At 45.8% G+C, this 27,127-nt stretch overlaps 12 protein-coding genes across 12 annotated transcripts; 6 read left to right on the top strand and 6 right to left on the bottom strand.

The window, feature by feature from the left end:
* Positions 1-76: 76 nt before the first annotated feature.
* Positions 77-1,734, bottom strand: cbf5 (pseudouridine synthase CBF5; the record flags this gene model as incomplete). The annotated part of the gene is made up of 4 exons (XM_056648571.1): positions 77-603; positions 657-1,288; positions 1,391-1,547; positions 1,626-1,734. 4 exons carry the CDS (start codon positions 1,732-1,734, stop codon positions 77-79), a joined length of 1,425 nt encoding a protein of 474 aa, XP_056495702.1.
* A 1,156-nt stretch (positions 1,735-2,890) lies between these two features.
* On the bottom strand, positions 2,891-4,435 carry N7469_009665 (SMI1/KNR4 family protein; the record flags this gene model as incomplete). Its single annotated transcript, XM_056648570.1, has 1 exon — positions 2,891-4,435. One exon carries the CDS (start codon positions 4,433-4,435, stop codon positions 2,891-2,893), a length of 1,545 nt encoding a protein of 514 aa, XP_056495701.1.
* Positions 4,436-6,799: 2,364 nt separating this feature from the next.
* N7469_009664 (uncharacterized protein) lies at positions 6,800-8,227 on the bottom strand (the record flags this gene model as incomplete). Its single annotated transcript, XM_056648569.1, has 1 exon — positions 6,800-8,227. The coding sequence occupies one exon, from the start codon at positions 8,225-8,227 to the stop codon at positions 6,800-6,802; it is 1,428 nt and encodes a 475-aa protein (XP_056495700.1).
* Positions 8,228-8,809: 582 nt separating this feature from the next.
* N7469_009663 (SCF ubiquitin ligase complex subunit HRT1) lies at positions 8,810-9,349 on the top strand (the record flags this gene model as incomplete). Its single annotated transcript, XM_056648568.1, has 4 exons — positions 8,810-8,908; positions 8,978-9,056; positions 9,123-9,193; positions 9,251-9,349. 4 exons carry the CDS (start codon positions 8,810-8,812, stop codon positions 9,347-9,349), a joined length of 348 nt encoding a protein of 115 aa, XP_056495699.1.
* Positions 9,350-9,680: 331 nt separating this feature from the next.
* Positions 9,681-10,155, bottom strand: N7469_009662 (signal peptidase complex subunit 1; the record flags this gene model as incomplete). Its single annotated transcript, XM_056648567.1, has 3 exons — positions 9,681-9,872; positions 9,931-9,990; positions 10,108-10,155. 3 exons carry the CDS (start codon positions 10,153-10,155, stop codon positions 9,681-9,683), a joined length of 300 nt encoding a protein of 99 aa, XP_056495698.1.
* Positions 10,156-10,815: 660 nt separating this feature from the next.
* Positions 10,816-12,120, bottom strand: N7469_009661 (homoserine kinase; the record flags this gene model as incomplete). Its single annotated transcript, XM_056648566.1, has 3 exons — positions 10,816-11,160; positions 11,233-11,531; positions 11,700-12,120. The coding sequence occupies 3 exons, from the start codon at positions 12,118-12,120 to the stop codon at positions 10,816-10,818; spliced, it is 1,065 nt and encodes a 354-aa protein (XP_056495697.1).
* A 1,502-nt stretch (positions 12,121-13,622) lies between these two features.
* N7469_009660 (magnesium transporter CorA family protein) lies at positions 13,623-15,659 on the top strand (the record flags this gene model as incomplete). The annotated part of the gene is made up of 2 exons (XM_056648565.1): positions 13,623-15,022; positions 15,080-15,659. 2 exons carry the CDS (start codon positions 13,623-13,625, stop codon positions 15,657-15,659), a joined length of 1,980 nt encoding a protein of 659 aa, XP_056495696.1.
* Positions 15,660-17,708: 2,049 nt separating this feature from the next.
* On the top strand, positions 17,709-20,043 carry N7469_009659 (MID1 family protein; the record flags this gene model as incomplete). The annotated part of the gene is made up of 3 exons (XM_056648564.1): positions 17,709-17,749; positions 17,938-19,307; positions 19,373-20,043. 3 exons carry the CDS (start codon positions 17,709-17,711, stop codon positions 20,041-20,043), a joined length of 2,082 nt encoding a protein of 693 aa, XP_056495695.1.
* A 472-nt stretch (positions 20,044-20,515) lies between these two features.
* Positions 20,516-22,391, top strand: N7469_009658 (uncharacterized protein; the record flags this gene model as incomplete). The annotated part of the gene is made up of 5 exons (XM_056648563.1): positions 20,516-20,649; positions 21,014-21,269; positions 21,388-21,651; positions 21,719-22,051; positions 22,122-22,391. The coding sequence occupies 5 exons, from the start codon at positions 20,516-20,518 to the stop codon at positions 22,389-22,391; spliced, it is 1,257 nt and encodes a 418-aa protein (XP_056495694.1).
* Positions 22,392-23,043: 652 nt separating this feature from the next.
* N7469_009657 (uncharacterized protein) lies at positions 23,044-23,334 on the top strand (the record flags this gene model as incomplete). The annotated part of the gene is made up of 1 exon (XM_056648562.1): positions 23,044-23,334. One exon carries the CDS (start codon positions 23,044-23,046, stop codon positions 23,332-23,334), a length of 291 nt encoding a protein of 96 aa, XP_056495693.1.
* A 161-nt stretch (positions 23,335-23,495) lies between these two features.
* N7469_009656 (uncharacterized protein) lies at positions 23,496-24,074 on the bottom strand (the record flags this gene model as incomplete). The annotated part of the gene is made up of 1 exon (XM_056648561.1): positions 23,496-24,074. One exon carries the CDS (start codon positions 24,072-24,074, stop codon positions 23,496-23,498), a length of 579 nt encoding a protein of 192 aa, XP_056495692.1.
* A 1,053-nt stretch (positions 24,075-25,127) lies between these two features.
* N7469_009655 (uncharacterized protein) lies at positions 25,128-26,559 on the top strand (the record flags this gene model as incomplete). Its single annotated transcript, XM_056648560.1, has 2 exons — positions 25,128-25,747; positions 25,770-26,559. 2 exons carry the CDS (start codon positions 25,128-25,130, stop codon positions 26,557-26,559), a joined length of 1,410 nt encoding a protein of 469 aa, XP_056495691.1.
* Positions 26,560-27,127: the final 568 nt, after the last annotated feature.

The following is a 27,127-nucleotide window of genomic DNA, read 5'->3' as shown; positions in this document are numbered from 1 at the left end:
TTTGACCCAAAGACTCCGGTTAAATAAAATCAAAATATGGTACAGGAAATGGACCAAGCTGGTCTTCCTGGCCTCTCTAGTCGCTGTCATCGCTGTCTTCAGCCTGCTTGGACTTCCGGCGCTCCTTCTTTTCCTTCTTCTCCTTCTTCTTCTTCTTACGCTCGGCACGCTCCTCAGCAGTCTCACCATCGTGCTTACGCTTCTTCTTGTCGCTGTCATCAGCCTCTTCAGCCTTGGGAGACTCCTCAGCAGCGGGGACGACAGGGACGGCGGGAACGGCGGCAGCAGGCTCCTCGCCATCTTCCAGAGGAGCGTTGTAGTCCTTGTACTCGGACTTCCACTTAGCGGGGGTCTCCTCGTTGGCGCGGCCGTACTTGTCGAGCTTGCCGGCGGACTTGAGCTTCTTCTTCTCAAGAGCGACGGGGCCAAGACCCCAACGGCGGGGGTACAGGTCGCGCTCCATGATGCAGCGCTTGACCTTGGCGACGACACCGTGGTCGCAGGTGGTGAGCTCGACGGTGGACATCTGGGCGATACCAATGGCGATAGCCTCACCCTTGGTGGTCATGAGGACGACTTCCTCGCCAACCTCGATACCGGCCTCTGTAGATTTGAATTAGCAATGAATCAGGCAAGAATTTGATAAGAAAACGTACCGTAGCGGAGGAGACCAGGAATCATCAGCTTAGCACCATAGGTGATAGCGTTGACGGCGCTGTCCTTAACGACAATACGCTTGTAGGTGGTGAGCAGGCTCTCCAGGGGCTTGATGACCCGACGCAGGTAAGACTCGTCGCGCTGGTTATCATAGACCCACTGGGCATCCATAACATCGTGCAGGGTAACCATACCCTCCTCCTCATTCATGGCACCGGAGCGAACACGACGAAGCTCCTGCATGTGAGCGCCAACACCGAGTAGAAGACCCAGGTGAACACAGAGAGTACGGATATAAGTACCAGCCTCACAGCTGACCCAGAAAACACCGAGGTGACGGTCATTGTCAAACTCGTAGAGGTTGCTCTCGTGGATGGTACGGATACGGAGCTGACGCTTGACGGCGGAGATCAGGGGAGGACGCTGGAAGAGAGCACCGGTGAGGGTCTCCAGAGCGCGACGGAACTGAGCCTCGCCACCGGGGATCTTGTCGTGGAAACGGACAACGCAAACGTACTCCTTACCAGCACCCTGCTGGGACTTGACCAGACGAGTAGCACGGTCAATGCAGACGATCAAGCAGCCAGTGACCTTAGGATCAAGGGTACCGGAGTGACCAGTCTTCTCGGATCTAGAATAAGACGAGCGAGTCAGATTGGCTATATTCTCTCAATACTTTCGGGCCTGGGGCTCCAGGGATATCGGCTTGGGTTTGGGGATTGGTATTAATTACCTGAGGATCCGCTTCATCCAAGCCACGACTTCGTGACTGGAGGGGTTGGAAGGCTTGTCCAAGTTGATAACACCGGAACTGATGTAGGACTTCAAGTCACGCTTAAGAGGCGAAGCACCAGCAGGGATCGGGGTGAAGTGACCGGTGCGAACGAGCACTGCGCGGGAAGGAAAAAAAATTAGATGTTAGCATTACCCCGGGAGAGAGAGGGAAAAAAAAGTTCGAAAAGACGCACACTTCTCGTAATTCTTGAGCAAAAGAGGCCAATCCTCCGTAGAGACGGTCGGCGTAACCGCCTCAGGCTTGATGGCATAGTCCATCTCTTGGTTATTGACGGCGGCCATCGTTGGTGGTGGTTGTCGTTGAATGTCCAAAAAATTGTTCGGGAGGAAACCAAATTTTGCGGTGCGCCAGCTCCATTTCCAAATTGGGTTAGTACAATGGTCACGTGGATATCATCTATCACCAGCCATTTAGACAACTTTCTACAATTATTCATTAATTAGAATATATTGCTAGAAATTAACTCTATGTGTGGAAAGTTGAATGGGGCCAGCAGCGTATTTTTTAAGGGGAGTTTACTAGATCCCCCTTAACTATACGAGTCCACCAATTTTCGGATAGCGCCATGCAATTTTGTACTGTAATCATTCAGCATGAACAGAATCAACTATGTTAACACTTCCAAGTGTTGATATCCTCTCAAATACAAAATCTTGATTCAAAAAGTCGAGTACCTCACATAGGTACATATACTTATCACGATAATCAGCAGATGATGTACATAGTTGATAGTATCGACTGACACTATCCTTGATCCGATTATCCCATGCAGTTCGAAATGGACAGTCATTCCCAACAGCTCAATCCGCAATGGTCCTATTATAAACATACCCTCTAGGAATGAACATGAAATACCCATGTAGAGGAGATGGATCTTCTCTACATAGCCCGCAAAACCCACACCGTACAAATCAAATACCAAAAAAAGGAAATCTACAAGAAGGAACTAAATAAACAAATATGAAATTGTCATACCTAACAATCATCCCGATGAATTGAGCCAAGACTAAAATTGCATCATCATAGAATTACAGAAAAAACAAAATGGAGACCGTGAGCTAGAGCCAAGGGGACAAAGAGAAACAAAAAAAAAAAGAGAGAGAATAGCTCCCTAGAGTTACAACAAATGCCACAACCTGGACAAAAAAGAGATAAAAGAAGACAGAAAAGAAAAGAAAAAAGAAAAGTGAACAAGGGAGAAATTCTATACAAGGGAATAGCCGACACAAAACAACAGAGCAGGACAGGACAATGTCATGTAGATTCAAATCGTTGACGCCTGGGTGTTCTTGAGAAATATGAATGATAAGAAGAAGCGTATGCGGAAGGTCAGTGGGGATTCGATTTGGGGGGGGAGAGGCTGATAAATGAAGATATGAGCCGTTTTCGAGCCTTTGCGTTGCTTTTGCTCAATCCAGCTCAATACTGGTGATCAGCTCAAATGGCTACATTCTTCATTTCTCCGAGGACCTCTGAATCAACGTTAGATGATCCAGCCTCTTCACCCTCTTGATCAGGTTTATCTGTCTCCGACTTTTCTGGCTTGGGCTCTGCTGTCTTGCTGGAGAATCCCTCGTTTTCTTTGTTCGAGATCAGTGGCGTGGCCACTTCCATCAGATCTTCCTGTTGCTCTTCCTTGCCATTCTCCTTAGGATCCTCTGAGATAGTCGGGCCGGCCGTGGCAATGGGGCTAGAGGTCTCCTCTGTTACACGAGCCAGAGGACTCGACACGCCGAATGGAGTCTTGGGACTTTGTGCTGGGCCACGGTTGGGGAAACGATGAGGCGAACGACCACGCTCCTCAGCACGAGTCGGACTACCGTAGGGTGAGTCCTTGGAGCTAGAACCCTTTCCTGACGCATTCACACCGAGACCATTGGGACCACGACGGCGTGGTGGGCGTCGGCCGAACTTCTGGTCGGTCCTCCATCGCAAAATCTCTAGGTATGGGGGTTCGACATTCTGCGACTTGAACTCCAAAAGCTTCAACTCATTTGTTTCCTCATCCACCATGGTCTTTCCGCTGCAGAGATCGTCGGCGAAAATGGCGAGAAAAGCAGCCCAGGATCGTGCGACCACATATTTACAGTCGTAGTCACGACCGAAAATGATGACCTGTCCCCATTTCCCGGCAGGACCGGGTGCCAAATCAATGGCGAGGTGATTGCCTCCCCAGTCGCGGGCCAGAGGAATCCATGCGGGATGAGCGTAGGCCTTTTGCACAGCGCCCGGGGGCTGTGAATCCTGGCGATCGAGGAGATCGTTGCGCCACATCGTTGGAGGCTGTTGGGCCGCGCCAGCGGCAGAGGAGCCCGCCACAGAACTTGAAACGGGGGCACTGTTGACCATAGCCGAGCTCAGAAATTCCTCGTTGACGGTCTTCCAGTTTCTGCGCTCCTGCACAATCTCCTCACAATCCAACAGCATGGAGCTGAACAGGAGACCCGTGGGCAAACCAGGGCGCTCTTGACCATCATGAATCATGAGAGACTCTCGTACTTCTAAAGGAAGACTGCAGTCGAGTTCATGTTCTAATTCATTAATGTCGTTCTGAGTGCATCCCTCGCCTAGTTGATCCAGCAATTCTTCATAATTATGCTCGAGCCAGCGCTCAATCTTCCTCCAAGAATGAGCGACGGGTGGAGGTGGGGGCGCGCCATCATGGAAACTCTGCATTTGAATTTCGCCAGGACCATCCTGGTCATTGGATCTCCGCTTTTGCGATTGGACCGATCTCATGCCCGGGGAATAAGGGCGGGTGGGAGAACCTATATCGGTCGGGGAGCCGTTGTACTCGGTGGCTTGGACAGTTGTCATTCCCTTGGAGGGCTCATCATCGTAAGGACTAGATAGATCGGGACGAGATTCGATCGCACTGGTGGCAATGGATGTGAGAGGTTCATGGCAACTTTGACTGAGAGGGACGTGTCGGCCAGTGCGGTAGGGGGAATCGTGGGAGGCATGACGGTCATAGGAGGTCATGGTATGCCAAAAAGAACGCCATGCCGAACCGAAACTGAGATTGTCAGTGATAGTCCAGGAAAAAGAAAAGAAGAAGGGAGATATTGTTATAGGGTGATTTGATTTGAAGTTGGATGGGGGAACAAAACAGGGACAGGGACATACGCATTCGCCATGGTGTCACGGGAAAGAATCAGACCAGGGGAGTAGGGATCATGAATGGGAGAGAAGAATTAAAAAAAAAAAAGAAGAAAGAAAAAGAATAGAAAGAGAGAATCAGGCTGTTATTGCAAAGGGAAGAATGAAGAGAAATGAAGTGGACGAAAGTGAAGATGAAGATGGAAATTTGGTGGGAGGAAAGAGGAAAATTAAGAGAAGGTTCTACTTCCCCGTGATTTCACAGGATCCGCCCACCACCCCCCCCTGGCCGCATCCAGCTTGAGCATGCAGATCATGACGGCGAGCATACCAAAATTCTACATTTGTACAGATAATAAGTGAGTAGTTGAGTTCATGATTACGGAGAACTACCGCAATCAGGTTGATTGTGGCCAGTGGAAGCCCATTGATAGATTTTGATCAACTGGGTTACAACACACATCACATCACAACAGTCTATTTACATCTACAGTATGTACATACATCTTGTCCACCTTGTCAATTGGACCAGAAGACAGCCATACTTCAGCCAACTTCAGCCACCAGACCGTGGCGTCTACACAGAATCCGCCGAATTAGACTTCCATCAAAACCGAGACAGATCGACGAGGATCTCCGGAAGTCGGCAGCACAGCCTCGAGAACAACAAGCAGTGCAGGAGAATATACCGTATTGTATGAAAGGGGTTTGCATGGAGTGTACGGAGATATGGTGTGTAATTTGGATATCAGACTGAGACTAATTTATACTAGTTAATTAGTACTCATTTACTTTTAAATTAGCACAGAGCAGAACCGGGACATACTATGTACAGTAGGACCTCCTAGACAGTAAAGAAGATTAAAATTAGCAGAGGCCCAGACGTGCAAAGTGGAGAATGCAGTGGCGTCTTAAGGGATGTGTTGTACTCTTCGGTGTACACTGCATACTGTTGATTTATATAGTAAATATAGTAAATATAGTATAACATAGTACAATAGAGAATCACTTAAACTATTTACTTAGAATGATATAGTTAGTGATTATAATTATGATGATATAGAACACTGTCTAATATACATACGTTAAAACTACTATGTACAATGAGTGTGTACTATGTACAGTAGAGTAATTAAGATCGGCAGACCTCCACCATCGCAGATTTCCATTTCATTCGCGTTCAGCATAAAGTCGTGGCTAGTGTAGTCCTCGCTAGTATAGACCCCATTTTTTTTTTTTTAAAAAAAAAAAAAGAAGTTCAACGCTTGGCATATATCTATATCTGCTATATAATACTATTATGTAAGTACATACAGTACAGCGACATTGTATAAAGTAGAGATCACTGTATCGCTACTAGTGGTACTAGTAGTATAGCAGACCAGATTGCGTCAAGATATGGATACGGATATGTCTAAAGTACAACGACTACCAAGTATTCTTCCAACATAAAAACCTCATCAAAATAAGCCAGTAAAGTCGATACTAACGAGTGTATTTTCAAATGAATCCAACCAAATCAATCATAACGAATGAGTATTGAGTGCTGATTATTGAATGCCAATCAATCATGAGTACACCTCCAAGAATTAAGAAGTGATCATAAGGATACCCCAAGAAAAAAGAGTGACCAATAAAACAATAACCTAATTTACCATCACCTCCCAACCAAACCAAATACATAATGACCTCGACCAGACCAGACTCCAAACGATGCAAGAAGGACGAGGATGATACCCCGTCAATACCCAGGTACGCGATTCGATTCGTTTCGATTCACCTTCAACGCAAAACCGAGTAACGCAGGGTTCGTCAGGAAAAGAGTAAGTCACAGTAATATTGCGGACCCAGTCCGGTACTGTTGGAACGTGAAGCAGAAGACGATCGTGAAAGATATTGAGATAGGAAGGGAAGGGGAGAAGAGAGATTGGTGGAGGTAGAGGGAATAGGAAAGAGCAGTAGAAGAGAACGACATTAGAAAACAAATGGAAGACAGAAATAAAAGAGAGCGCAGTAAAAAGAATGAAAATAAGAAGGAAAATAAAAAGAGACTTGAAAGTAGAAAAAAAAGCAAATCATAAATCAAACACACAAGAACACATAGAGAACAGTAGATAACAAGAAATAAGAAGAAATAGCAGTGAATCAACACAAAGGACTTGTTTATCCTAAGGTAAAAGAAAGTAAGAATAGAGTGGGAAGTTGATTCCATTCACAAAATCCTAATCAATCAATGCATACCCACAACTATGCAGCAAAAGGACTCTGCATTCCACCAGATGGTATCCCAGGACCACCAATCTTCAATACACGACGCAAATCATCTTCAATTTGCTTCGTCTCCATGGATCTCGTAGGTGAGGGAGAATGAGTTGGCATTGGGAACGCAGCATTCGTGTACTGCGGTTGAGGAGAAATGTAATTTCCGTGCTGAGGGGGCGGCACCGGCGCATTGTAGTAATGCCCATACGGAGTCGGAGATCCGTTGGCGGAATTGTGAGGAAGTTCACGACGCAATGGTGAGTTCGTGTTGCGGAAGTTCTGCGAGCCATTAAATTGGTTGTAAGGATAGTTGGCCGGCATGGGTGGAGTCTGCGACGGCCCATGCGACATTGCAGTCGGAGGGCCGGAGTTGGTTCGCATCGGAGTTGCGTAATGAGGAATGCTGCCATTGTTGGATTGACCCCCGTAAGTTGCTTTGTCATTTAGAGGAGGAATGGATGAAGGCGGCTTCTGTGGTCGCGGGTTGAGAAGGAGATGTTTCAATTCCTCCGTCTTCATTCGGCGCTCGTCTTCTGTATGATTCAATGCTGGCTGTGATTGCGTATGGGAAGGAGAACTAGATGATCGGAGTGCGTTCATTCTGTCTTGGTACGATGGCGCGAAAGATGGGCCGATTTGCGCACGCTCGGGTGATCCCATCTCGAATGCGAACATGTCGCCACCTGGAGTATGATTGCCATGAAGGGCCTTGGTGTCGGTCTGTGGGGAACGCACACGCGAGCTGGCCTCTGGACTGCTGACAGGGTTCGAGTTTGGGTTACGCGCTCGTTTGGCAGCTTCGAACAAGAAATCAATAGGCGAAGGTTTATGTTGGGCGGCGGCTTGAGCTTGAGGCTGAGGCTGGGCGGGAAGAGACTGCTGCGGTTGAGGGCGAGCAGCGCGAGGTTTCGAAGGCGTAGTCTCCGAAACTGGTTCATTCTCTTCGCTATCGGTCTCGAGAGTTGTCGGAAGATCAGATTCGGGATAAGACTTAGAGAAGAAGCTTGGCATTGGAAGCGCCGACGGGGCGGGGGATGCATGGAAGGTTGGACCAGCGTAAGCAGCATCCTTAGCCGGGGTATTGGTAGTCTGAGAAGCCTGGCGCTGATGACCGTTTCCAGCATTAGGCGCTGGTGAAGCACGATTACCATTGTTGACTTTCTTTCCTGAGCGTGGCGGCTTCTTCTTAGAGTGGATGTGAGCCGAGGGATCGGTCGCGATACCCGGGCTCAAGTTCCGCGGCGGCGATGAAGGAGGAGTGCTTAACATGGCAACTTTCTGAGCGTGGGGAGTAGTATTTGTGTTCTTCTTAGCGGATCGTCGAGCATTGTTGTTATTGTTATTGTTATGGTAGTTAGGGTTGCCATTGCGAGTGCCCTTGGGCGTAGGAGGATGAGGAGATTGGGTCGACATGGCGACAGTTTGGCTTAAAAAATAGGCAGCCGGTGGAACAGAGTAGAAAAAAAAAAAGAAATGGGTTTAAAGTAAAGGTAGAAATGGAAGGAAATCAGCGCTAAGCGACAAGATAAAGATCAAGAAATCGAGGAAACCAGTCCAAGATTCACTGCTCAGCAGCTGTCGACAAGATTAGAGATTCCAGACGCCGAAAACAGCGAGAAAATAGGTGTTGTATGCGCGGAAGTGGAGGAACGCGAAAAACGAACGCACACAAAGGAATGCCTTTTAAAGGGCCGAAGGATTAAGAAGAGGGAGGCATGGAGGAGGTGAATGAAGGGCGTAGAAGAAGTGAGGGTGAGTCAAGAAAGAAGAAGAGGAAGTTGGGAAGTGAAGGAGAAAGGCGGGGAGGAAATGACTAAGAATGGACCGCCACTCAGTGGGGGAAGCAGACCGTGTGAGGCTCATCGTCAATTCTACCAAGGTTGTTCCTCAGCTGTCGTTCTTCTCCCAGTTGATACTCTCGTCTACTCTTTACAACTACAGCTACAGCGAGAGTTATATTCACAGCTTCGATATTCATTACAGCTTCGTATCACCATGGCGGACGTGGAGATGAAGGACTCCGCCAGCTCATCCAAGGGCAAGGCAGTAGCCAAGGGCTCTGATTCTGATAAGAAGAAGTTCGAAGTGAAAAAGGTGAGTCCAAAGTCACCACTAAAGCTGAAGCTACAGCTATAGAGCCATCTACTAACTCTATTGCTATAGTGGAACGCCGTCGCCCTCTGGGCCTGGGACATCGTCGTCGATAACTGCGCTATCTGCCGAAACCACATCATGGATCTGTGTACGTCTACACTATGTCGAATCGATATAAGATATCTGCCTTGGTGACACAGACTGATGAAAACAGGTATCGAATGTCAAGCGAACCAAGGCTCGTCAACAACGGAGGAGTGCACCGTGGCATGGGGTATTTGCAACGTGAGTATACCTCAATCGGTCAAGCTTCTATCTTCTACCTGCGCTAACAAAGTCCAGCACGCATTTCACTTCCACTGTATCTCGAGGTGGTTGAAGACTCGTCAAGTCTGTCCCCTGGATAATAGGGACTGGGAGTTCCAGAAATACGGACGTTAAAGCAACGCAACGCAAGCGCTGGACGCTAAATACTTCGAACCGGATCGAGTCGAGAGAGATCGTGATAACTTGTGCCTACATGCTATTGGGATACTTGCTACTCCGATCCTTTACAAGACCGTCACAAGACAAAGGACATGATTATTGGCGTTGGGACACTTCTCGCTCTATAGCGTCATTCAAATGATAATGATAGCCGATAGACTTCTTGTCTACATGTATATTCTGTAGACAGTACCCTAGGGTAAATCGTCGATGGACCGATTGCCCTTGAAAATTCCAGCCTCGATTCCAACTTCGATTCCTTTCCCAATACATGTATCGGGTTCTTTTAATGTACCTTCACCCCATCAACCAACACCTCTGGCCCTTTCCCGGCTGAATTCAGCCATTTCTCAGGATTCATGTTAAACCATGGCCAAGCGGGAACAACCACAAGACCCGTGAATAATGTTCCTCCTAGACCAACCCAGAGCGTGAGGTGAATGTCCTTGTAGATGTATCCGACGACGAAGCTGATAGCCTGTTGGAAGTTAGCAGAGCACGTCGATATTACCGCAAAGAAATCGGGAAATACGAACGCCGAATAGAACCAGTAAGACGGTACTGAGGATTTCTGCTAGGCGTTGACCGTGGAAGTCCTGTATATTAATACATTGTTAATTGAGACTGCCCTGGTTTGTCTGCTTTGTGTCTGAAGAGCTCCCGCGCGACGATGACTGAATTGCCTGTGGAAGCAGAGACGAGGGTGAACGCACAATTTGGCCTTCGAAGGCATTACGTAAAGGTTCAAGTATGTCATCCATCGTTTTGTTTGGATTTGTGAGGGTTGAGTTCGAGATGGCGGAGAGATCGCGCGGAGCGGAGCTGGCCTTATCGCAATGTTGTCATTTGCCCACCGCTTCCGCTTTATGCCAGCCAGCCTGGGGATGAGGGTATATGTACAGGGGAATGTTGTGGGACCACATAATTTCTTACATATAGCAGTAGCAGGATTATGTGAGAAATCATTTGAAGGTATATAGGAGTGGGAAGCAAAGGGAGACAGCGATGCAAAACTACTGGTATATGTAAAGTGCTCGTGATTCATCTATATCTATTCTATAGGTCATGCTTTACACTCAACCCGAGGACCTGAACAGAGTGCTGCTCGGAACAGATATAGTAGTTGCAGTATTATGATACGATCATCAATCCATGCAGCTACGGCCAATACCTGTTCCATGCTCCCACTTGCCGTGTCTAAAACACATGCACGCTGCAATGCAACCGGGAAGTAAAAGCAGCGGTGAGGAATCTGACGATATACGGGCCCTCATAAGACAGCTGAGACGAGCTCAGGATCGCTCCGTACACGAGCCGGATCTTGAGATCACAGTGACTGCGTTTAAGGGTTCGCGCGCGCATGTCACGAGGCCGGTGGAAGAGAAATGACGCAGCGGATTAAATAGAGGAGTGTGCTGAATTTAAACCGGGTTCACGGTAGTGCCGTCTTGGGCGGGCTCCAGCAATTTCCATTGGCAGGTGATGTTGTTCGTGGCGAACCGTGCGATGATGCGGTCTGCAATTTCGGTGAAGCGGTCCGTTGCAAGAGCCAGGATGGTTGGTCCAGCGCCGGAAAGACAAATTCCCAATAATCCGGGTTGCGTGGCCGGCGTCATGGATTGGAGGATTTCGGTCAAACCAGGGATCAAGCCTTTGCGATAGGGCTGGTGGACCTTGTCTTGCATGGCGAGGAAGATCATTTCAGGGTCTGGAGGGGAAGTTCCCAGGGCTGCGGGAAGTAGGGCCGCGCGTTGAAGATTGAATACCTAGATACGTCAATAATTGAGAAAGAGAAGACAGAAAGTTGGCAAATTATGACAAGACAGTGGTTGACATACCACATCGGCCCTGGTATACTGCTGAGGCAGAACGTTACGAGCATCGGCGGTTGGGACGACGAAGTCGGGAATAATAGCGATAGCCTTGATTTCAGGGGCCCAATCGAACTTTCTATAGTGACCAATTCCCAGAGGAGGCTCTGGAGGCTTCATACCAGTGTCAATACCACCAGCGGGGGCAGGCAAGACTTCACTCAGAGGGATCTCTTTCCGGGCGACATCCTCGGGCTTCAGCTCGTTCAGATAGGTACCCACAAAGCCTCCGAACAACGAGGCGGCCACGTTATCCGGGTGTCGCTCTGCAGAATGCGTTAGCTTTATGCAATGGCCCAATTGAGTAAGATATATCCAATTCGGGAAATTCTAGGAATATGTGTCATGTATACTTCGCCGCGGGAAGGAGGGGCATGAGGGGCAATCGCAGGGAAAAAAAGAAAGACTCTCCAAGGATTCTTTTTCTGACGTACCTATCATTAAACAGTAGTCAAGTAATCGATCCTTGCTCAAACCCAGCTTTCCGACCTCATTGCCCAGCATGACACCCGCCACGACTGCCGTGCCCGACGATCCTAGACCCCGACCCAGCGGGATAGGATTGACAATGTGCACCTTGGTCTCAACAGGGAATGCACGTTGGTTATGGCATCGCAAGACATAAAGGGCGACACGGGTGATGAGATTGACTTCGGGGTCCAAGGAGATAGATTCGGTACTCTTGCTTTGATCTTCGTAGGTAATGGCGCAATTCAAAGGCAGATCGGAGGAGGATTTAGAGCCATCGACGGTGACGCGCAGTTCGAGGTGGAGCGAGAGAGCCAGTCCGATGACATCGAAACCGGGGCCAATGTTTGCCGAGGAGCAAGGGGTTCGAATGACAAAGGAGGACATCTTGTCGAGAAAGATTGTGACTCTGTAGAAGAAAAGAGTCACAGCAAAATGTCAAAATGTCGAGATGACTCGATGCGGGATGTCTTGGCACAAATCGCCGCCTTCCGATTTCGGTCACCCAATTACTATTGTATACTGTAGCTACAACAATTACTATACAATATTTATTATGTTTATTAGATATAGCTGAAATATGATATATTTTGTTGCATATGGAATATAGAATATAGAATAGCTGATTATATTTCACTCACTTACTAGTAGGGTCACAGTGTACCAGTATTGGTAGGTACCAATGCTGGTATACATTGAAGTGCGATCTGATCTCTCCGATGCATATGCATGTCAAGTACTCTGGATGTACCCTAGGTTACTCTTGGTTACCCTAGGGCTCTAGTATATCATGGATTTAACTATACATAAGAAAGACGCACAGAACCAATCAAACAACTAGCAAATCAAAAGAAATGCCTCATGGCATGAGTGATGCCTAAAGGTGAAAAAAAAGGACTAGAAAAAAGACTAAAAAAAGGCTAAACGTCGTCACTGGGACCCGCCGTCAAAATTTTCACTTGACATACAGCAGCTGGGATTATATGGACATATACATATTGTCTTACTTTTAATATATGTGTAGAATTTTTAAAAATATATATACATAAAATATTAATAAATACACTACATACGAAAATATAAAAATTGTAAATAATATTCGATTATGAGATATAATTTCTTTAATATAATCTTCAGCCCGCAAGTGGACCGCAAACATCACCCGCTAGCGCAGTCTCGCATCTCGCCACAACCTCCTCTCTTTCTTCTCCACGTCTTCTCTCTCCTTGATTTTATTCCCTCCAACCCCAATTCACCACGGCTTTTCTGTGGTGACATCTTATTGTATCCCTTCGATATAACCCCTTTTTGAAGAACTTCTGATTCACCCACCAGTTATCTTCCGTGAAGATTCTGCGGGCTTTTTCTTTCTCTTGCGACTAGTTCGCCTCGCTCGATTCACCTCGACTCGCAGCCCTGGAGCATCCGCGCTCCCTTCAGTCCGATCTCTTCAAGTTGGCGGGACTTCGCTACACTCAGTCATCTCTCCCTCACCCTCTTGCAGGCCCTAAGTTCAGGGTCTTCTGCGGGGGCGATACCAGACCTCCCTAACTGGGCTTACTCCCAACTCTTTCAACTGTGGCAGCCAGACGTGTGTCGGTAACGCCAGACCCTCGTGAAGGGTCTGGCTCGTGGATGGAGGGCCGTCGACCATAATATTGTCCCTCTTCACCGGCTTACGTCTGCAGATGTCGTGCTGCCATTAAGCATTCGATTATAATTCTTTTCACTAGGAATTTCCCGCGGGAATTTTCAATTCGATAAAAAACCCACCCAAAAAAGAAACAAAAAAAAAAGACAACAATTCAAAGGCTGGTATACTAGCCTACTGGTTCAAGTCTGGCGCTTTCCAACAGCTCGAACAAATTTCCAACTCCCTCTCCCTCAAAATGTCCGACACGCCTCGTTCCGAAAAGGAGCTGTGCCTTACCCGGTACAGCACCCCGGTCCCGGAGCTCGATGATCACCGCCACCAAATGGATACCCCACGGATCGAGCATCCCACGGAGGAACCGCTGACTCGACAAGATACCGCGAACCTAGGTCCAAAAGGAGAGACCCCAGGACGATCGAGTTTTCTCCAAGCACAAGATGCTCTCCGGGATGCTGGCCCTGTTTTCCGAGACTTCGAACAAGCTCTCGTCGATGACGAGCGAACAGTCAATGAAATGAACGGACTAGGCCGTCGCTTCTCCGTCGACCCAAGTGCCAATTTCCACACCCCGCGTCGCATTAGCTGCACCCAGCAAGATCTCGCCAATGTATCCCGAAAGTCATCGGTGTCCGCTCGATCCTCTTCCCCGCCAAACTCAGTCGAGGCTTTTGCCGACCCACGTCGCCGTGAACGTGCCAACACTTTGGATAGCCATGGTCCTCCCGATCTCGAGGCCATGCTGCAGCGGACCGTTTCGGGTGGTACGCAAGCTCGACGTCCCACGTTTAGCAATGCCAGTGCTATCAGACCACAGCTTGGCGATGTGCCTCTTGATTCAAGTGAAGAGGTCGGTGTCCTCCCGTATGACGAGCCGGGACGAATTCCCGTGATCGATTATGAGGAACTTGAGGAGTTCGTGGCTTTGAACCAGCAGAGCAAAGCTGCCGCGGGCAACCGTACTCGCAAGCACAGCTTGAGTTCCCAGAGCAAGAAACCTCGAGTCTTTTATGACCTTCGAGGCGGCAAAGGCTCCATAGTGGAGGAGCGCAAGCAATCGGACTCGACCGATTCATCGGATACGTCTGGCGTTAACGATGATGCGCTGAAGCGTGTTGACACCGTGATGGACGAGAAGGAGCTTGTGACGCTCCCCAATATCAACGAGCCCACTCGCTTTGGATTCTTCTCATCGGAATCCCAGAGTACGGTGCATGCGACGGAACTGGGAGATCTAGTGCTTCCAGGCGAGACTTTCCGGGATCTATTCCAGCTTGGTCCCGAGGGAGGTGTATGGTGGCTTGACGTGGTCAATCCCACCGAGGAAGAGCTGGGCGCCATTTCACGAGCTTTCTCGATTCACCCTTTGACGACCGAGGATATTTTGACTCAGGAAGCCCGTGAGAAGGTCGAGCTTTTCAAGCAATACTACTTTGTTTGTTTCCGCACCTTCTACCAAATGGACAAGACCAGTGAGGAGTTTTTGGAACCTGTCAACTACTACATGGTAGTTTTCCGCGATGGTGTCTTAACATTCTCTTTCGTGGATAACCCCCACGCCGCGAATGTACGCAAGCGTATTGGAAAACTTCGTGACTACGTTTCCTTGTCAAGTGATTGGATCTGTTACGCTATGATGTGAGTTCTCCATTACTTTTAAAAGAGAATAGATTAAGCAAGTACTGACCAACTTAGCGACGACATCGTTGACAGTTTTGGCCCTGTCATTCGAGACGTGGAACTTGAGTCTGAGGCAATTGAAGACCACGTATTCATCGCCCGAGTCGACGACTTCGAATCCTTCCTCCCACGCATCGGCGGTCTCCGCAAAAAAGTAATGTCCCTCATGCGCCTATTAGGCGGCAAAGCAGACGTCATCCGTGGCTTCTCCAAGCGCTGTAACGAACAATACTCCGTCACACCGCGCGGCGATATTGGTCTTTATCTCGGTGATATTCAAGATCACGTCGTTACCATGATGTCCAATTTATCTCACTTCGAGAAAATGCTCAGTCGTTCGCATACGAATTACCTTGCGCAGTTGAATGTTACTAATCTCGTTTTGGGAAATCATGTCAATAAAGTACTTAGCAAGGTCACTCTTATCGCGACGATTCTCGTTCCGATGAATTTGATTTGCGGTCTTTTTGGTATGAATATTGAAGTTCCGGGTCAACATGCTGAAGGGTTGAATTGGTTCTTTGGTGTATTGGGTGTGATGGGTGCTATTGTTGTTGTTAGTGTTGGTCTTGCGCGGTGGCAGAAACTTGTTTAGTCTTGTTCAGCTTTGCTCTGCTGTAGCTGTAGCTGCAGTTGTTGTTCTCTTTTACTTTTGGTTTCTTGCTTCGCTGGTGCTTGCACTAGTGCTGGTACTCTTGCTCTATGAGCTATGCCTTTGGCTTGAATTCCTTTCTTCCGTGTCTATTATTTATTGTTTTTGTTGATATCTTGCTTGGCATGATCTGAATACTTTTGTCTTCTTAGTACAGCCTTCAATTAACCTGATACAATATTCAATCTTTCTATTTCCCATTAATAAAGGCTTGAAGTATTTCTTCCAATTGGACACGGTTATGATAAGAGGGAGACCCAAGCGTAATAATCACCGAAATGATTATCCAATGCATAGATGAAATACAAGAACCAAAGTGTTTGGTTCTTGTATTTGATTGTGAACCAAAACGTCTTGGGGTTTAGGGCTTTTAGGGGTTTGACAGTGTGCAGTTCTAGATATTAGACAATATCCCTGGAAGATAAGTCTTGCTATCCCGGCCTTCGCGAGTGACCATTTAAAACTTGTCAGTGATTGGAATGTTGACCAGTATTGTATATAGATACAGACAACCTGAGGTTCACGGGGATTAGTTATATCAATTTATTAACAGTATTAATAAGGAGTCCGACTTAATACTCAGAGACAATGGAAGTCCAATTCCACATATAAACCGAACAGCAAATCTAGCGATGTCTTGCTATGGCTGATGTATATGACGCCGAAATAGATCATTCAAAATGTTCGAACTAAGGAGTAATAACAAAAAAGGCAACAATTCATAAGAAAAGAAAAGAAAAGAAAAGAAGAAAAGAAAAAAAACGAATATGGCCCTATTTTGAAACCCACAACAGTTTCCAATTCACATGGACAGCTTCCTGCCCGTTCTCGCTTCCTGCCCGTTCTCGCTTCGTGAAAATAACATTTCCCACCAGGTCTGCGTATCCCATCGGGATTTCAAAGACATTGTAACGGGAGTATCCATTGTAAACCGAAACAAGCAAGCAAGCTCCGATTCTGATTTGATCGCGACTTTGGGGCAAACGCAGTAACGAAGGCAAAACCCCTCCGTTAATGGAAAATGGGTATCCTTTTTTGTATAACTCGTCGAATAGCAACTTCTCCTTGCAGGCAGAGTCTCGAAAGTTTGATCGTTGGTATCATTCTCCCAAAGCAGTTTACTTGCTCGTTTGTTGTGGCTAGGAAGTGGATGACCTCTGTCGGTTCTATGTTTGACCGGAGTTGGGACCTTAAGATTAACTTCAGTAGATACCCCACCATGGTTTGGCTTTCGAACATGGCCGTTGGAGTTTCTTGAGTGCTCCCAATATGGCATGAAAAAGGAACCTCCATCGGGGTTGATCATATGACTGGTTTTGACGAGAGTAACCACAAAAACGACAAGTATTATCATCAATATGGCAATGATACCATCGAGATGAAGAAGGGAATTGATATGATGGAATGGATATGAGAAGAAGGAGAAGAGACGAGAAAGAGGAAGACGAGGTTTTGTTTTATGATGTAAACAGTGGGCGGCTTCATGTAGAAGGTGCGACTGCTGAACAGCTGCTCCTGCCGGTTCGAATTGCTGAAACTCATTGGTTGAGAATTTCTATGTCAATAGTATTCCATTAGTATATTACAGTATAGAATCATGATAGTCCATATTATGGAAAGTGAATGTCATGAGAGTAAATGCTCAAGATGGCAAATCCTACCAGAAAGGGCTATTCACAGACAAGCCCTAGCTCGTAGCTTACCATTTGAAACACTCTTGATCGGAGAATTGACCAGTATTATACTTATTGAGCTTAAAAAGTTGAGATTTTTTTTTCTTATTGGATATCAGATAATAAGCGCTCCGTTTCCCACAAGCAATTGAGCCCTGAACGCTTATTCATAATTCGCGAGATAGATTAGGAGAAAATACCTAGTCAGTAGATCTAACATAAAGAGACGCTAAACTGTACTATAATTTATACTGTAATAGGTGTCTAGATTCAAGACTATAAGCTAAAGTATTTGGTGGTCGATAGACTATGCCATTCAATGTCTGATATATCCGGACAGCTTCGTAATGAGGCTTTATGGTTTCTTGATATTTCATGGGGTTTTTTTTTCTTTTTTTTCTTTTTTCTTTTTTCTTTTTTCTCTTTAATTTCAAATAACGAGAAAAAATCATTTGAATAATTGAATAGATCTCTGCTGAACCAGTTGAACACGCGTCTGCCAAGGCATCAAGGCAGCAACAATTGATAAGGCTGAACCTCCGCGATAGCCAGAATCTCCTCCAAACAACTCCGCGGCCCACATGCAGCCGCTTCTGTCTCCTTGACGAAAAGGTATCCAGCTGGTGTGTCCTACCGCTGTTAATCCTTGGTTCTGATTTTCAATCACCTCCGAAGCTCAATCCCCATGACCCTTCCCGTGACGGCGTACCCCCGAACCAATCTTCCATGCGACGTCAATACGCATTCTTGCAGTACTATCTGACTGCAACGATAATTGCCGCTGTTCTCCTTGCACTTTCTAGTGTATCTGTAGCCGATGCTACATATGGCCAAGACCATGGATCCACCGTACAGAGCCGGTCGAATCTAGGCGAGCAGGATATGCACGGAGGAGCTGGCTTCTCGGCGGCATTGGGCTCTTTCAATGGACTTGAGATGCGAGATAATGCAATCGAGAATGGCGAGCTGGATCTCTTTCGACGAAAGTATCCGAGTGATGCCACGTCAATGGCGAACAATGAGTTTCAACCAGGTCATATTTCGATTGGCGCGGTCCAGCACTATTATATAAAGAAAGAGGTTGTGAATACGAAATCATCCTACAAGGGCAAGGGTTTACCTCCATTCGTCACTCCCAAAGGCCAGGTGGTGTCCGCCGATGACTGGAATAGGGATCTTCAGAAACGACAGGATACCAATCCTATCTTCATTTCCCTTACAACATGCAGCAAGCCTCATGCAAATAAAACCACTGACCCTGGCTCGTTCCCTCAGTTGAAACTGTGGTACTCGGTGTCAGACAGTCTGACTGAGCCAGGTCCGGGGAAAGACATGTCTGTCCAGAAAGTCGTCACAGCAAGTGGAGGTTACCTGAATGTTACGATATTCACAACAAACGATATTTATCTTGGAGTATCAGCAGATAACTCTTCGCAATGGTCGGGAGAATACGACTATCAAATCGCAGCCTCGGTTGATGAATCCTTTCATGCCGTCCACGATGTCAACAATTTACTCTTCGTCGACGCAGATCAAACTAGCGCATTACTGGTAACAAACAATTTGACAGAATCTCAAAAGAATTCGTCGAATTATCATGAATGGATGACCATCAAACCTCCATTCACCATGTTTGCACATAACATCAACAATACCGCATTAGTCGGATTGGACAGATCATACTGTGCCCTAAACAGCCTCTCGAACCTGGGCCGCATCAGTAACTCGACCGAGGTTGGCATGACAGCTCGAGGTCTTGGAAACTACCCCAAAGAGCAATTCTATCTTACTGGCCTATCCCCTGGGTCTACTTACAACGGAATCCTAGCCATGGAAGGTAATGGCACGAAATGGGGCAATGGGATCGTTGGAGGTGGAGGACAAGTCTATGCAGCCATGAATTTTACGACCAAAAGAGGTTTGTCGAGCCCTCGAATGTCAGCATCGTGATGCATCACAAACACACCAGACTAACCAATTTAGAAAACAATTGCCATCTCATGTTCAACCTCACCTTCTGTTCCGAGGTCGCCTATGCCGTCCCGTCAAATCCGAATATGAGCAAAGATAAACTCAGGGACATCTACGATGACTACGCCCAAAAGTACTGGGGGAATTTCGAGAAATCCCTACAACAAGTTCAATGCAATACCTCACAAGAATCAATGTTTTCATTAGCAACAGACTGTGAGAAATGCGCCAAGTCCTACAAACAATGGCTATGCAGCGTTACCATTCCGCGCTGCGAAGATTTCAGTAATGATGCTTCATATCTGAAAGTTCGAAATGCCGGACAGGATTTCATCAATGGTACCTCATTGCCTATTGACAGTCCTTATCGAAAAACCGCGGCAACAAATGTATCGCGGAATTCGTTGATTGATGAGAAAATCAAACCAGGCCCTTACAAAGAGGTTCTTCCTTGCCAGGATATTTGTCACGATCTTGTGCGAACTTGTCCTGCGGCGCTGGGATTTGCGTGTCCGGAAGGGAAGTATCTGAATGACTCTTATGGATACCGTGATGGAGATGGTCTTGTCACTTGCAGTTATTTGGGTGCTGCATATTTCCTAAGTGCGGCTTCAAAGCTTGGAGTCTGGGGTAGTTTTTATATGCTGACTGCAATGTGGGGAATGTGGTGGGCCTTCTACTAGAATGTGCATAATGTACATGTACATTGTACATGGAAAATCCACGAAATGTTCATGGTTTATAGAAAAGATAGCAGTAGAATTTTTAGCCCAGCGTATCTTTATCATTTGCATAGCACATTCAAATACATTGAAACGATTCCAGCCCAACTTCTTTTAGTGTTGCATTGTTCGATATCAACCCTAATCCCTTATTACCAACCACTTGGCACATCTGCATATTCAAGGCGCCCAGCTTTCCATACGAGGTACATCAGCTGGCTAATAGCTTGGCATGTAACCTCACAAGGGTTTCTTATCAATGCTTTTTCGACTAGAATTGCGGGGGAAAGGTTACAAGGAAAATCCCAGCCTTGTAGAAAATAAAGTCCTACTTCTCTTTTTTTCTATTTCCTTCCTCTTCATCTACTTTCTGGCACTATATCGGTTTACTTGAACATATTTTGCCCGGATTATTTCATATTTGTTCTTCATCATGGTCGATAAATACCCCGTTGAGCTCCAAGAGCCAAATCCAGAAGAACCAATCAAGGGGTCTGTCCAGGGTGATCTTGGGGCAACTTTGACTCCAGAGGAGGATAAGAGGATTTTACGAAGAATAGATCTTTAGTAAGTCCAGAAGATACTCCATTTTTCTCAACCTTATCTTTGGAGATACGGTATGATTTATTTCAGATTTAGTCTTATGCCACTCATGGCTATCTCTTATATGTTCCAGTTCCTCGATAAATCCGCCATGAGTTTCACGGCTATTCTCGGTCTAGTGAATTCTCTTCATCTCGAAGGAGAAGATTATTCTTGGGCAAGTAGTATCTACTATTTCGGATATCTGGCTGCATCTTATATTGCTGCTCTATTATTACTTCGATTTCCTGTCGGGAAAATGATATCTACATCGATGTGCGTTTACAGCGCTGCGTACTAATATTCCCCAATCTTCACCACGAATATGATGTGCTGATACAACTATTAGTATTATTTGGGGCATCGTGTTAATGCTTATGGCAACTGCTTTCAATAGCGGGAGTCTTATTGCTGTTCGATTCTTTCTCGGTGCAACTGAGGCTGCTATTGCGCCTGGGTTGGGAATTGTTGTTTCTATGTGGTATAAGAGATCTGAGCAACCTTTTCGTCACGGTATCTGGTTCCAAGGGATAACTATTGCCGGGATTTTTGGGGGTCTTTTAGCGTATGGTATTGGTCATGTTGAAAGTATTGCTCCGTGGAAGGTAAGTTGAATACTCTACCCAGGGATAGAAGTATCGCCATATGCAGTAATTATCTAAGCTTGAGGTTTTTTTTTTTTCTGTTGCAGACTGCTGCTCATCGCTAACCACAAATTCCTAGGCAGTATTTCTTATTTTCGGAGCAATTACTATTGCATGGTCATTTGTTCTTTTCTATCTTCTTCCCGATACACCGACGAATGCGAGATGGCTCAGCGAAGAAGATAGGACGAAAGCCATTATCAGAGTCCAGGAAAATATGACCGGTATCAAGAACAATGAATGGAAAATGTACCAATTCATCGAGGCACTCCTTGACATCAAATGCTGGGCACTTGTTCTCATGCAATTGACATGTTCCATTCCCAACGGCGGCGTATCTAATGTAAGGCAAGGCAGCAAAAAAAATCTACACTCCATTCAACGGACTAATCGGCGCTGATAATCCATAGTTCGGATCTATCATTATCGAGGGATTTGGCTTTAGTACCCTGAACACACTTCTTGTTCAAATTATCACATACGTTATTCAAGGTGCTCTAGTTCACCTCTCTACTGCAGGGTGTTCTTGGTTTGAAAATAGTCGGACATATTGGATGGTTTTCAATATGGCTCTCTCAATTGCAGGGGCTGGTATGGCTCGACAGATTTCCACTGACAGGGTTTGGGCTCGTTTCATCGGGTATTGCTTGGCAAATGCTTTTTCTGTAAATTTTCCTTTGACTTTGGCTATGTCGACGGGTAATATTGGTGGTTTCACTAAGAAGACTACCGTCAATGCCATGGTATCTGACTTCCACCCGTATACTTCTACTAGAATGTAGTAAGGAATGACTGCTAACGACTTTCAAATAGATATTCATCGGATACTGTGCTGGTAATATCATCGGTCCACATCTTTTCTTCGACGACGAAGCACCATCTTATCCATCCGGTTTTCTCGCGATGTTGATCTGCTTTGGAGTCGCCTTTGTCATTCCCATCGCCTTGAGATTTTATCTTATTTGGGAGAATAGGCGTCGAGATCGCCTCGGGCTGGTGGATGATAATTCTTTTGAGAATCTTGATGCTACCTTTCTGGATAAAACTGACAAGGAGCTCTTGCATTTCCGTTACGTCTACTAGAATGAGCAAATCTTTGTCCGCTCCCTTAAGGGGCTGACTTTATACTTTGTGAGATTAGTGGAAAAGAATAGCAAAGGTGTTCTGGTGGATTATCAGGAACTGTACCATTCTCTAATATAATGTTAAAAGGACGGAATGACTGAAAAAAGTGGCAGTTCTTTCAATATACTTGCATTTCAAAAAGTCGTTTACTCTTTCTCATGAACGAATATGTTGAAATTTCCTAATGTGGGAATTATATCGTACTCGTAACTATCAAAATGGGGGAATTTCGGGGTGAATTTCTATTTTTAAAGAACACCGTTATTTAAAGCTACAGACTATGGTCAGCCCGAACTGAATGGATATACGCAGAGGTTGTTGTGGTTTTATCCACGATAACGTGCATTATACACTGCTTTGAGGGAGTTGTCCGCGCTCCTTGAGGAACTTGGGATGCTATTTTATCCGTTCTTTGGTTGGCGCAAGTTGGGACATTCGGAAATATCTATATTCATCATGAGATTCAATATCAGTATGTCGAGGCTACGCGGTCCATTCCGAGTATGCAGGCTGCGGTATGGATTGGGTTGATTGATATGGTGTTGTGGCTTTTGACGACTGTTCTTGGGGTTACTTGATGTGCGTGTGTACGCGAAAGGTTACGCGGAGGATGGATAAAGATGAGGTTGAAGTGGAGAGTGCTTTGCAAAGGTTGCGAGAGATGGATGTGGAAATGGGTGTTGTTACGAAGGAGGGGGATAAAAAGGGCCAAGGTGTGGAGGACTCGGTACAGAATGAGAAATGCATGGAGGGAGATTGGAAATCAACAGCCAATGATGATAAAAGAGAATGTGACTCGATAGTAGGTCCTGAGAAGGAAAATATCATGTATGATCTGGTAGCACATGAGCACAGAAAGGATCCATTGAATGATTCAGATGAAACAAGGAATATCCGATGAAAGTCGAGCAAATGATAACAGACTTTATCAGAATTCATTGAGTGACACGAATGAATGAATCTATACCTGAAAAGTTGCATAGTGGGTATTCTTATTGAATTTATATAATTCTATTCGCTAGTAAACATCATAATGTAAAAGATTGTGTATAAGCCCGCAATTCACCAGTCCAAGTCCTTTCTCTCGCTTCCATCCTTGACAGCTCGATCACCCCATCTTTCCATCCAAACATTCCTCTCTTCTCTCCACAGATCATTCACGCATGGATCACACGAGCTCCCACAGCACGTCCCCAGTTCCGGTGGAGGTGGAGGATCATCATGAGCGCGGGCCGCGGCACGAAGTAGTTGTTTTGTACGAGTTCCCGTCAATCGCTTCTTTTGAAGCTTTTTGAATAAAGGAACTTCATTTGGTGTATAGTATGGCTCCGGTTCCGTTTGAGTTGTCTCCGGTTCCGTTGGAGTCTTGGATTGTTCAATTTGATGTGTTTTCTGATCAGGACCAGACTCTTGGGTGTTGCTCTGGTCTGGTGAGATCTTCAGTAATGAATTGAAGGGAGACAAGAGTGTTCCGAATAACGAAGTGTTTGATGAATTCCGTGTTTCATCTTTATCTTTTGCATCTGACGGGGCTGGAATAGCCGTGCTTTTCTCCGGAGCAATGCTACTCTGTGCAGATGGTTGTCGATTCTCCTCCGAAGATTGCACCGATGCCTCAGAACTAGACTTATCGCCGCTCATTCTGGCATGAATATGGATCGATAGTAATCGGATTGCCAAATAGTTGAGCAACTTGATGGAACTACCAGTAGACAACAGGATTGCATTCTACCGGGATCACTTCTTCGTGAATATTGATATGCAGGGTAGCCAGAGAATGCACGTTATTCAAATGCGCACTCTCCACGCTGGATATGAAGAATCAAAATATCATTGAGGATCAATTTTGGGGAGATGCAAAAGAGAATAGAACTTGTGACGTTCGGGCCGGTTAAGAAATCGGGTGGCGTTCCTGTTCTGCCCGAGTTCCACTTTGTCTTTTTCCGCGAGGATTCGGACAATATCAATATATGAATATATCAAGAAACGGATGGTGTAGCATAGTTTCGAGTTCTCGGAATTGGAAGGGATCCCAGTAAAGAATAGAAATGTATATTTTGCCGCAATATTGATAATTTAATTTTGTAGTGTTGCACTATGCGGGATACACGAACTATCAAATGCAGACGCAAGCACCATGACACAAAGACACATCGTGAACTAATAATACATTCTCTTAGTATCTATTCAAACCCTACAATTTCAATGTTTATGAATCAAAATTTCTGGTCTTCAAGTCCTTATAATACATATATTGACTTATAATCATCTCCTTATTGCACTACATAGCCAATCAAGCCCCAACGAAGTATACAACATCCACGAATCAAGAAGACTGCTACCATACGGCGCCTCTTCAACAAAACATCCTAGTAACACATCCATTTATTACACAGCAATATACTATAAATCTATAAAACCATTCATTTGCCTTGTTCAAATCATCCAAATCTCTCTATCATATATCACGTGATTACTACAGCGTGAAGCACAAATCGACTGTCAATTCAATTCAATTCAATTCGATCATATCAAACAACATTTACATTTACCATCATTGCAGCGTGGCGTGGAAATTACACCAGCGAACTCAACAACCATAGAGTCTACATCGACGAAACAGATTCTTTACAAGAAGACTTTGATTATTTTTTTCCAATTTTCACCAGACCAATTTCCAAGCCCAATCTCATCATGAAACCCCACAACCCAGCTCAAGTCGCAAGTCAACTACTATCACGCCACAATTGCACACTAGTAACTTGTGTCCCGGTTCAAAGACTCTGGGCTGGATATGGGAGTATATGCGCGATAACAGCGCGAGCGAACAGCGACGGGGCAGCGAAACACATTGCTGGTATCTGTGACCCGAATTCGGATTCACTCGCTAGTGGAAAAGCACGAGTAAAAAAGGGTGATGAATTCAAGTTAATTCTGAAACTTATTACCGCGCCTGAATCTTCGGGGAGGGGGATAGATGAGGGACATTTAAGGAAAATGTTTAGTTATGAAGTTGAGAGGTATTTTTATGAAGTTATTGTTCCTGAATTGGATGGGTTGGATGTTGCGAGGTGTCTTGCTTTGACTGGTAATGGTGCCCAATCTCGGGATGGACCTGTGAATTTGGAGGAAGAAGAAGGAGAAGAGGAAGGTCTCAGGGGGTGCATGGCTATTCTCATGGCTGATTTACGAAATTTGTTTCCTGTTTCGGGGGAGAAGAGGAGTATTCTTTCTTCGGTACAGGTCTTTGGGTCTTTGGAGTGGTTGGCGAAGTTTCATGCACGGTCTTGGGAGTTGGGGATTGGATTGGGGGGGTAGGTCTAGACTTGGATCTAGATCTGGGTCTGGATTTCGAGATGGAGATGGAGAGGTGAATGGAGAGCAAGGGTTTGATTATATACTTCCTCCATTAGAGGAACATGCACGACGCGAAAAGCAGAAGCAGGTGGGTGGAGATATTGGACAGAATGTCTGGTTGAATGGTGGATACACGTATCTTTCAACTCGAAGGAAAGAATATGACTCCCTTGCTGAAGATGATTCGGAATGGTCATCTGCTTTTTGCCATCCTTTTTCAAGCTCTACAGCTATGGCCACGGGTACAGGGTTGAGATCGACTGCCGAAGTGGTGGCTCTTTGCTTGACGCCTCGTGGTCGTGCGATGGAGTCACTTATTCATGGCGACGTGAAGTCTGAAAATCTCTTTACGTCTGTGTCTGGGGAAAAAGTTGCGTTTTTTGATTTTCAGTATGTTGGTCTTGGACTTGGAGTTTGTGATTTGGCGAAATTGTTTACTTGTTCTGTGTCGGTGGATATGCTTTTGGCTTCCGATTTTGAGGATCACCTAGTGCCTGATTCGTTGCCTATGTGTTCTGGGGAGAAGGAGTTGTTGGAGAGATATCGTGAAACCTTACTACGGAGTCAAAGTCAGGAATTCTATGATTGGGATATCTTTCTGAGACACTGGGAAACGGCCCTTGTTGATTGGTGTCGATTTCAGGCTTCTTGGGGATTCTGGGGGAATACGGAATGGCTTGAAGCGCGTGTGAGATTTATTCTCAATGATCAGGGATGGAGAGATTGGTTGGAAAATGATATCAAAAAAATGCAAAGCTTGAAAGTGTAAAAACGCAGTGGGAGTTTTGCTTTATTCCATAGAAGTTGAAATAGACGAGGTACGAGGAACTTGAAAGTATATAGCGAATGATTCATGTCGATTTAATGCAATCCGATCCGATCCAGTCCAAGCCAGGCCAAAACCCATGCAACCACCGAATCCAATCCAATCCAATCCAAACGACATTCGTATACTTTCTTTCATTTTCCATGGTTCTCTCCAGACACCGACCTAATCGCTGAGAAATGCATCGAGAAACGATTGAACATGTCAAAAGAGGATGATCCAACAGATAACAGGGAAGAGATGGCAATAGCAAAAGGCCAAACAAAACATGCAAAAACATAGTGAAGACACAGTAAGATAAAAGAAACAGGTCGTGACTCATGTGGATGATAAACAGTTGGGGTAAGATAAACAAAACAAGCAAAAAATGAAAAGAAATTCTATCCGAGCGAAAGACACCAGAAGAACCCATATGCGAAACATATTTTGTCTTCCCCTGAAACAGGCGAGGAAATAGAGACAGAGAGAGATAGCAGACAAGGTAAGGAGAAAGAGGCTAACGGGTGTAAAG

The sequence above is a fragment of the Penicillium citrinum genome (assembly GCF_028827155.1).
Source record: "Penicillium citrinum strain IBT 23319 chromosome Unknown utg000009l:1.0-4274883.0:1.0-4276374.0, whole genome shotgun sequence".
NCBI classification, from domain to species: domain Eukaryota; kingdom Fungi; phylum Ascomycota; class Eurotiomycetes; order Eurotiales; family Aspergillaceae; genus Penicillium; species Penicillium citrinum.
Note: the sequence above shows the minus strand (reverse complement) of the source record. Positions and strands in the feature narration are given on the sequence as shown.